At 43.6% G+C, this 10,719-nt stretch overlaps 1 protein-coding gene across 4 annotated transcripts in view; it reads right to left on the minus strand.

The window, feature by feature from the left end:
• AUH (AU RNA binding methylglutaconyl-CoA hydratase) overlaps positions 1-9,704 on the minus strand; it is a 114,229-nt gene extending 104,525 nt beyond the window's left edge. Inside the window, exons 1-2 of one of the 4 annotated variants that reach the window (XM_080575139.1) lie at positions 9,381-9,704; positions 36-103 (exon numbers count right to left, since the gene is read on the minus strand). In XM_080575139.1, coding sequence (XP_080431265.1) covers positions 36-103; positions 9,381-9,621 — 309 coding nt within the window. In that variant the 5' untranslated portion in view covers positions 9,622-9,704. Of the gene's footprint in view, positions 1-35; positions 104-633; positions 5,742-9,380 lie in introns of those variants that run through there. The other 3 variants (XM_080575138.1, XM_080575137.1, XM_080575140.1) reach the window with 3 other exon arrangements.
• Positions 9,705-10,719: the final 1,015 nt, after the last annotated feature.

The following is a 10,719-nucleotide window of genomic DNA, read 5'->3' on the forward strand; positions in this document are numbered from 1 at the left end:
TCACCTTCATACTAGAAACTATTCTTTTCACTTACCATTTTTAAAAGATTTTTGTTAAGGGCATTCTTGGCATGAGATCTGTTTAACCCAAGCACCACAATTCCTGGAGGGGAAGAAAAATGGTATTATTGTTACAATATAGAAAATAATATCTCTGTATATAATTATTTTGATGTTATAAAAAAGGCATAATTGAGGATTACAAAAATAGAAAACAACATGCTACTGTAATCGTTTAGCTACAGAGAGTTTTAAAAAGAAAAAAAAATGACTAAAGTTTCCCAGGGCTGAACATTTCAGTGTTCAACAGAAGTGACATGTATTTCAAGTACTAGAATACGGCCCTAATACCTTAACATGGAAATAGTGCTCACAAGGGCTAAACGTGTAATTCCACTATTGCATGCACTAATTTCATGTTTGTGTGTGAAGTGCTGACATGCAATCAGGCAAGACACTCTACTGTAAAGCATATGTTTCCATATTTAGACAGCATGCGCTGAGAAACTTCTCAAAGCAAGAGCTAAGCAATTCTGATACAGGTAAAAGGAAGTAACAAACACAGACACAATGCTATTAAGAGAAAAACTGAACTTTTGTTTAGAAAGAAGAAAAATCGTATAGAAATTCTACCTCAAGACACAAACTGTGCTCAATGCTTGTCCACACAGCTCCAGTCACACATCTACAGCTCCCTTAGACCAGTTACAGATCAGTTGGCTTAGTGACTGATTACATGTGCTGGTTTGAATGCTGCAGAAGGAACAACATTTTTTTGTCCTAATTCCTACTCCTTCAGTTTTATAGGCATGACAGTCAAATAGGAAAATCCCAGAGAGTTTACCGTGGTAAGTGTACCAAGCCTATAGTAATCTTTTAGAAAATTGTATCCTGACAGCATTACAACTCCCTGAATTCTAAACAGCAGCACATAGTCCTATGAAATTGATCCAGCCTTGGTAAAGTCTTACCCATCAGGATTATTATTTTTTTTAACTTGGGGATGCAAAGAGAAAGGGAAGAGGACAAAGGACTAAGTCAGGGACCAGGAATGAAAGAGAGAAACGGAACTCCCATTATCTCAGACAAAAATGCCTACCATATTACCATCAATCTACCAAAAAAAAAAAAAAATCAGTATTTGCCAGTGTATTCACTACCACGACACTCAGCTCTGCATGTATAATCTCTAAAATCTGGCACTCTTAGTCATCTTCTGGAGGCCGTCTTGTTTTCTCAGTGCACACTACTTCTTTTCCTTTACAGAAACATGTCCTTCCAAAGAACTGACCTAATAGCCCTTGAGCCCACTCCTCTTCCTCTTCTTCCTCCTGCATGGATGTGCCCCCCCACACATGCAATTAAACGGAGGTCTTGTTTCTCCTGCAGCTACCAATTTGAAGCCATTGTCTAGCCAAACTCTTCTGAAGTCTACCCTGCTCAATGTTCAATGAAAATGGTTAAGCCCAAGTAGGAGAGCACACATTGCTCTTGCTTGTTCTCAAGGTCCAGTTGATCACTAACAAGAAATAGAGAAGAGGAGCCCGGCTGACCCAAACAACCTTCATTCCTTTGTTCTGTAAGCCTGAACTCCCACCCGTTCATCAACATGGTTGGAGGTCTTCATCTAGGACATCCTGCAAGGTCCCTCATTCAGCACTTAAACAGGAATCTGGTTGTTCTATTAAACAAACAGGACAAAATTCATGTAACGCTTCTGACTGTAGCACTCTTCTACTGTCACAACTTATTCTTCACGAGGAATATTCCAAATTCCAATACTTTACACGCTCACACAAGTAAATTAGGCAAAAGCAGCACAGCATTTTAAAATAACAAAAGGCAACGTGACCTGGCTTTGATTTTAGGCTCTAAGGCAGGCACACTTGCATATCCAATATCTGAACAAACTGAAGACATCATCATCCCAAACTATTTTTTAGTTTGGAAGTAAGGTCTTTTGCAGAAGCATGTTTTTTTTCAATGGCAATGACACTCTTTAATTACCACCACCAATATTAGTGTATTCAGAAGGAACTCTCAATTAACATTAAAACACATTTAGTAATTTTCCTACAAAGAAAGGCTCCTTGAAGATAAATCATACAGGTTGATTCTTCTTAGCAGTGTCACATCAAGTCATAAAACTAGCAGTTCTGCCTCCCTTTCCAGAAAAGTGAGGTAAATATAGATGACACCCACACAGCTATTCTATTTCTCAAATAAGAAAAAAGAAAAAAAAAAGTGAAGCAAGAACTACAACCAGAAAAACATATGAGATTAATACCAGAAAATCCTACTACTGGTTTACTATAGTATCTGTGCATCCTTAAATTCCTTGTGTTTTTGTTTGTTTGTTAATATTGCAGTAAGACTTGGGGTTCCCAATATATTAATCAGTGACCAAACTACAGACAGATTGGGTACCTGCTGAAAAGTCACATAACTGAAATAGAAAAATAGACTTCCTGATTTCCAGTTGAGCAATTCAATCCTAAGAATATACTTTCTCCGTTCCTCTGCCCACCTCAAGAATCATAGAAGAATCTCCAGACAGAAACTGTTTAAGGCAAGTCTTCCTGCTTTGGGCATCCAACAAGATTTAAAGGCCTGGTCACACAGGTATACAAATTTTAGATTGGAGAAAGTTCCCTAACCAGGGCAAAAAGGAATAATCAGGCTCCATACAGCAATGCAGAACCCCACCAAACCATTTAAAAGAAGTAAAAAAAAAAAAACAGCAAAGTTTACACATTACTGCCGTAGAAGTAACCATTCTGACAAATATTTAGCAATATGAAAAGATGATTATTGGCATATATATTTTGAAATATCTGTTACATCTTCATCTGAAGCAGTTAGTCATCATTCTTTCTTCCTAAAGTCTCCACATACAGGCATGCTTTCCAATATCTTAAAAAAAAAAGTTTGAAAAAAACTATCCAAAAAAAAAGTAAAGAGTCATCATCATATTCGCCAACAAATATCAGAAGAAATCATAATAGATCAATTCCAGTATCTTCACAGCATCAGAGAAGGGTAGATATATTGAAAATGAATATATTCATTTTCATTATATAATATTAATATTCACACTATGCTGAATGCAATATCGATTTCATAATTTTTTCCTGGGAGTCATGTCCACATTACTCCAGAACACTCTTCAGCAAATAAGGTGTATCTATTAAAAATTACAGACACATACTAAAAAGAAATTTTCACTCTATTAGATAGATTCTCCAAGGGATTCAGTTGACTTCCAATGCTGACTAAAAAAGTAGTCATGCTCCCTCTGTATTCTCCAGCAACCATCAGAGGAAGAGCATATGCAAAGATACAATATGTTCTCTTCTTATATGTTACATCTGCCACCAGAGAAAGCTGTTATATAATTCTTAACATTTAAGAGAAAAATATAGTGAAGTCAAAGGAGAATGAAAACAAAAATGTTTCAGTGAGACAAAATACATATAAATGAATGATAACTTCAAAATACCTTTAAATTCCTAGACACATCCTCATTTCATAGTGTGCACTAAATTTGGGATTTTTATGAGTAAGTAGATCATATTAAAGCATTCTTGTATTTTGATAGGGGCAGCAAAAATGCATGATGCTATCATTATTTAAAACTTCTGAAAGAGAAAATCGTATTTCTTTCTGTATTGTAAAAAAACAGGGTGGGCCAATTTAAGTGAAGTGATTAGATCATGTTCTAACTACAGCTTATATCGGCACACAGGAAATCTTGCTTTAAATAACAATTTTTATCTGTTTTATCTTGTGCTTCGTACTTTTCAAAAAATACTCATCCTCAGCATTTAGTAGAAACACATTTAAATTGTTAGTTACAAATGAGTCCTTCTACATTCATATCGTTAATTTGTCTTACTAAGATTCACTTGATCTCTATAAAAAGTACTTAGAAAAACACATTTATTTGTATTATATATACACAATCACACACAAAAAAAATGTATCCAAATGTTCTTTTACATAACCAAAAAAAACCACTTCTGCATTGAGAAAGGGAAGAATGAAGAGAGAAAAGTTATAAGTTTGTCTTACTTAACTACTCAGATAAACCAAAGCAGATGAGTTGACTGAGATGCTTTTTAATTGTACAATATTTTCTTAATCATAACAAGAATCCATAGTGAGTATACCATGCACAATTCTGGTCATTTCCGTTGATCATATTTTTCAAGAAGCTGTTATGTGCAAAATCATACAGGTACGCGTTGAGCAGCATTTTTTAAAAACACCTAAGCACTTCTCAAAAATCCTAAGCACCTTCTTATCTCAAAGTGTAACTTCAAAAATCTTTCCTGCATTTCTTAAATTAGTACACCACGTCTGCTCTAACTTTTTTAAAAGACGGAAAAAGAAGGGAACGTAAACTATTCTGATTTATCAGCTCGCTATTAAGTTTCCAGCCTCTGAATAAACTACCTCAAACGAGACCATATTTGTTCTGCCTGTATTACATACATTAAAATTCTAACTGATGAGGTCAAAAAGCTGTCTTATATACACTACCCAAACTAAAAACAGATAAAAAATATAAACATCAATAGTTATTCTAGTGGAAAATCTAAAATTTACGAATACTTGCAACACTTTCCAGTAAGTAACACTGCAACACTTCAGTCAGGATTGCAAAGATATTTCTGCTAATTTCATTTATCACCTATAGAGCGAAAGCCCTAACTTAATTAAAATTTCTAATGGGCTTGCTAATGCAACTTGCCTAAAAGCTCTGAAATTTCAGTAGTGATAATACATTTCAGATCTAACAGTGGTAATCAAATACAATTTCAAATAATGTACAAGATGGGTATTTAAATTAAAAATAACAATACGCTGACATTTAGCCACACTCATACGTGACTCTGATACTGCAAACAACATGAGCTGCAACATGTTGTCCAGAATACATGAGCATTTTACAACCATATTCAAATCCTACATCTTTCGTATTCTTGTTAAGTTCAAATCTGGAAGTTGGAAAGTCTTGAATAACAAATTCAGTAACTAGTCCTTCCAAACATAGTCTCATTGCAGTAGATGTTTAACAAGGTCCCAAAACTGTGGTACATGAGTCACGTGGAAGTGTTATGAAGCAGGGCATTTTGCTTCTCTGCCTGAAGGGTGAGAATTGTCTAGAGCTAGAGGACACGCCAACTCTGTGTGAGGCAGCTCCTGTCATTTTCCTGTCTCCCCACAAGTCTCTGCTGTACCAGCCTGTGCATCTTCCTCCAAGCAACTCAGACAGACTGCGCATGGACAAGAGCATCACAGCAGTATCAATGAGCACGCGCTTGCCTTGAAGGGTAGTCGGGGTAGACAGGGTCTGTCCCTACGTGCAGTCAAGAAGCATGAAGTGGAAGAACGTAAAGGGGCAATGGCACTGGGGTCCCACTCGGGAAGTTCTGCATCATGAGCTGCCGGAGATGGGAACGGTAAGTGAGAGAAGAGTGAAGGAGACCCCTGCGGCTTATATGGAGTAAGCATCCTGATGGAGCAGAGGTATTGCATGCTGTAAGCAAACAGAGACAGATGAACTTGACACATGGGGCGAGGAGGAGGGTGTGCACTGGCAGAACAGGGAAGAAGCAGACAGAGACATGTTTCTTCTTCTGCAAAAACATGTTCTGCTCTTCGTGCTGCTGAGGGAGGCATATGAAGCGTATGTCTCCTGGCTTACTTCTAGACCCTTGTTTTTCTCCTTTATCAACAAACAGTATCTGTTTCCATGTCCTCCTGAAAGACAAAACCAAAGAAAATTCCTTCTCTTTGAAGTGAATCTATGAATTAAAAATAGTGATTGGTCCTCCCTTAAAATATCCAGAGCTGATTTACCACTCCAAACTGCATACCATGTTTTGGGGCAGCTTTAATGCCACATTTAACAGACTAGTATTTTCTGAAAACTAAAAAAACTTCAAGAAGAATTTTTCATCAGGAAAAATAAAAACAGATTAGGCTACTGACATGCCAAACTTTAGCTGTCTCTGCAACATCTCTTCAAAAACCTCCTCCAATTCTCTGCACAATCAAATTTGTATTATCTACATTAAAAACACACAGCAATGAACTTAAGATTGATACACTGTACAAAACACATTCATAACATTATAGAAGTAATAGTCGCTAGCCATTCCACAGCTGGAACACAGTACCAGTAACTCTATTACTAGCTGCCTAATGACAGAAATAAAACCCATGACCTTAGGTAGTACTCAAGTATCTTCTACCGACTTGTTGGAAAAGCACAGACGAAACAAGCAAATCCACCCCCAAACATTCTGTCGAGTCTTCTTTGCTCCTGCCTTGCCTCCACCTAGATTTAAAATAAGCTTAAAATTAAAATAAAAGTTTAAAACCAATTTCCAGTCCCACAGTTGGCTGAGAAAACAGGGCTAATCAAGTATTGTCTTCAAGGAACTGCAGAAGAGTTGGGTCAGAACAGTCACTCCGATAGAAGTGGACTGCAGGATCAGATTACATTATCAACCTTATTGCCTCTTATGAGCAATCAGATGAAACAGAACATCAGTTTTCCTTTTAAAAAAAAAATCTAACCCTCGAGCTAAAATTCAGTTTTAAAGTAACAACTCTGCATGTGCATACGAATCTGTATACACGTATGCCCAATTCAAAGATGCCTGACCAAGTTTGCAGATGGTCTCAAACAACTGTGTTGATGTTCTGAAAGATGTAAACCGAATCATGCATCTCAAAATATGGTTGTTCCAAGACCTACTAGCCACCTAAAGAAATCCATACACCTCAGAAGGATAGTGCTCCACACTATGGCCTTCTCCATAAAAGTAGGTAGAACATCATGGCTCTAAAAATAAACCCTCAGAATCATAGAATATCCCAAGTTGGATGGGACCTACAAGGATCATCGAGTCCAACTCCTGGCTCTACACAGGTTTACCCAAAAATTCAGACCGTGTGACTAAGAGTCCGAACGCCTCTTAAACTTCAACAGGCTTGGTGCTGTGACTACAACCCTGGGGAGCTGTTCCAGTCTGAGATAACCCTCACTGTAAAGAACCTCTTCCTGATATCCAATTTCATAAAAGGAAATTAGATCTGTCAAACAGGACCTACCCCTCATGAACCCATGTTGGCTGTGACCTATGACTGCACAGTCCCCCAGCTGCATTTCAGTAACTCCCAGGATAAAATTCTCCATAATTTTACCAGGCACTGATGTGAGACTGACAGGCCTTTAGTTGCCAGGGTCCTCTTTCTTACCCTTCTTGAAAATTGGCACAACTTTTGCCAGCTTCCAGTCTACTGGGACCTCTCCAGATTCCCAAGACCACTGAAAAATAATTGAGAGGTCTCGAGATGAGACTCCTAGCTCTTTAAGCACCCTGGGATGAATCCCAGACAAACCCATGGACTTGTATGGATCCAGGTGGAACAGCAAATCCCAGACACGTTCAGGGTGAGTTGGGAGTTTGTCATTCCCACCGTCATGGTCCTCCAGCTCAGGGCACCCTGGGTCCCGGAGCCCATCATCGGCGTTGAAGACAGAGGCGAAGAAGGCATTAAACGTCTCTGCTTTGCCTGTGTCCTTGTCTGTGAGGTGACCATCCCCAACAAGTAGTGGACCTATGTTTTCTTTGATCCTCCTTTTTCTGTTCATATATCTAAAAAAAACCTTTTTATTGTCTCCCAAGCACCTGGCCAGCTTCAACTCTAATTGGGCTTTGGCCACACGAATTTTCTTCCTACAAACGCGAACAGTGTCCCTGTAGTCCTTCCATGTTGTCTGACCCTGATTCCCGCAGCCGTACATTTTCTTTTTTCACCTAAGCTCCAGAAGATCCCTTGTCAGCAAATCTGGCCTTCTGCCCGCCTGCTTGACTTGCGATATTTTGGAATTGCCTGATCCTGTGAAGGAAAGCTTACAGCTACTCTTTATCACAGAAAACCCTGAGGTGGAAGAGACCCACAAGGACTAATTAAGGCCAACTCCTGGCTCTGCACAGGACCACCCAAAGACCAGACGATGTGTCTGAGAGTTTTGTCCTAACACTGACTAAACTCCATCATGCTCAGGGCCATGACCCCTGCCCTAGGGAGCCTGTTCCAGTGCCCAATCACCCTCTCAGCAAAGAACCTTTCCCTAACACCCAGCCTGACACGCCCCCACGATGCAGCTCCATGCTGTTCCCTTGGGTCCTATCACTGGTGGTCTACCATTCCTAGCCCTGCTGCACACAACTTTGCAAGTGACAAACACCCAAGGAGATCAAATACATCCACACAATAACACCTCCAAAATCTAGTAAGCACCAAACCTAATCAGAAATACAAAGTGTTGTTGAGAATCACAGAATCATTAAGGTTGGAAAAGATCACCAAGAACATCTGGTCCAACCATCACTCTACCACCATTGTCACCCACTAAACCATGTCCCTAAGCATCACGTCCAACCTTGCCTTGAACACCCCCAGGGACAATAACTCCACCACTTTCCTGGGCAACCCATTCCAATGCCTGACCACTCTTTCTGAGAAGAAATGTCTCCTCATTTCCAACCTGAACCTCCCTGGCTCACCTTGAGGCCACTCCCTCTAGTCTTATCACTGGTTATCTGTGAGAAGAGGCCGACCCCCAGCTCCCCACACCTTCCTTTCAGGTAGCTGTAGAGAGCAATGAGGTCTCCCCTGAGCCTCCTCTTCTCCAGCCTAAACAACCCCAGCTCCCTCAGCTGCTCCTCACAGGACTTGTGTTCCAGGCCCTTCACCAGCTTTGTAGCATTGCTGTAATGCACGGGGCTGCAGATTAAATTGAAGCACTGATTTCTTAACCAGGGGGATTAAAACAAGACTCTTAGCACAGCTGAGGAAATCAAGGCTAGGAGCAGTTGGCAGCAGCAGAAGCGGAGAGAAGTAAAGCTGACTAGGAAAGCAGCATGAGATGAACAAGGGTGCTGAAGCCACGCTTTGGAGAAAACAAAACGCGGACGTAACTTCTGCACCGCTGTCTGTCCCAGCCAGCAGGTGCGGGATGCTGCCGAGCTGCAGCCGTTCGCCGCCAAACCCTCTTTTCCGCCCTCAGAGCGGCCACAAAACACCACCCAGCAGGGTGCTGGGGGCGAGAACGGCTCGGGGGGGGGCGGCTGGACCTGTTCCGACAGGGACACGGGCCGGCGAGGAGGAGGAGGAGAGGAGGAGCCCCCGGCGCCGCGCAGCTCCCCGAGGACGCCCGGCACGGCCCGGCCCGGCGCGGCCCCGCCCCGCGCTCGGCGCCACCGCCCCCCGTGGCGGCGCAGGGGTCACCCCGCCGGGAGGCCCGGGCCGAGCCGTGCCGTGCCGTGCCGTGCCGGTGCCCGCCTCCCCCTCGTTACCTTTGTGCTCGTCGTCCAGGTACCGGACCCGCAGCTCCTCCTCTTCCTTCGCCTCCGAGCCGTAGCTCCTCCCGGCCGCGGGGCGAGCGGCAGCGCCTCCCCGCACCGCCGCGCGGGGCCCGAGGCACGACGCCGACGAGGAGGAGGAGGAGGAGAAGGAGGGGGGGGAGGCGGCCGCGGCGGCCAGCCGGAGCCGGAGCCGGCCCCGCAGGAGGCCCAGGCCGCCCAGCGCCGCCGCCATGCTGCTGCCGCCGCCGCCTCACCGCCCGCAGCCGCCGGCCCCGCTCCCGCCGCCCACGTGACCGGCGGCGGCACGCACGGGGCTCCGCCGCCGCACTCCTCCCCCCCCCCCCCCCCCCCCCCCCCCGCCGCTCGCCGCCGCTGCGAAGCAACGGTCACACGGCGGCCGTTGGCGCTGAGGGGGCGAGGGGCGGGAGGGCAGAGCCCGGCGGCGGGGGCAGCGGCTCCCACCGGAGCACCGGGGGGGGGGGGGGGGGGGGTGGAATGGGCTGGGGGTTGCCTTCGTTTTGCTAAAATAAAGGTGGAATTGACGGGGCTTGGTGGTCGCGGCTCGGCTTTGTTTGTCTGTCGTGGCACGCTGGTAGCTGCGCCCCCTCCGCACCTTTTTCTGTAAATATAAAAGGTGCGGCTGGGAGATGCGTCCCGTCAGCAGTCACAAACTCACCTGTTAGCACTGCTATGAGCACCTCTTCTTGGCTGTCTCAGAGGGACTGCAGAAGGGGTTCTTGAGCCAACACCGTAACGTTTTGTTGAGCAAGGGTATAGATGTATTAGATTCCGAATACTGCACTGCATCCAAATCCTCAGCTAGGACTTGGAGAAGGTTGAGGTACCTGCCAAAGGTTGAGGTACCTGCAGCTAACCAAGCGAAGTAATGAGGCCCCCAAGGCTGAGAAATTTGTCTTCCTAAACTAAGTGTACTTTGACAAGCTGGAGCTTGAGTATTGAAAATGAACCTTTTTCACACACACACACATGCCTCACCCCTGTAATTATCAACAGTCAGTGTTAATCAGAGGGAAAAAGCAAGCTCTATGTACCGCTTGTGAGCAGAGGCCCAGATGGAGCCATTTTGGCTGTCGCTTGGGCAAACATGCTGCTGCATTCCTCTCCATCCTGCATTGCTCAGCAGCTCCTCCGCTGCCTTCCTTCTGGAGAAAGGAAAGTCCTGTTTGTTCCTGTAGAGCACCGTGAAGGGCAAATGAAGGGGGAAACACACTATTGCCTCGCATTTATTATGTTTTACTATTTAAACAGGGCTATAGCTTGTGATTAGCAGCCTGTTCCTTTAGTGCCTGCACTACACTAAAGACTTTTC

Source organism: Anser brachyrhynchus (genome assembly GCF_964034855.1).
Source record: "Anser brachyrhynchus genome assembly, chromosome: Z".
Lineage (NCBI taxonomy): Eukaryota > Metazoa > Chordata > Aves > Anseriformes > Anatidae > Anser > Anser brachyrhynchus.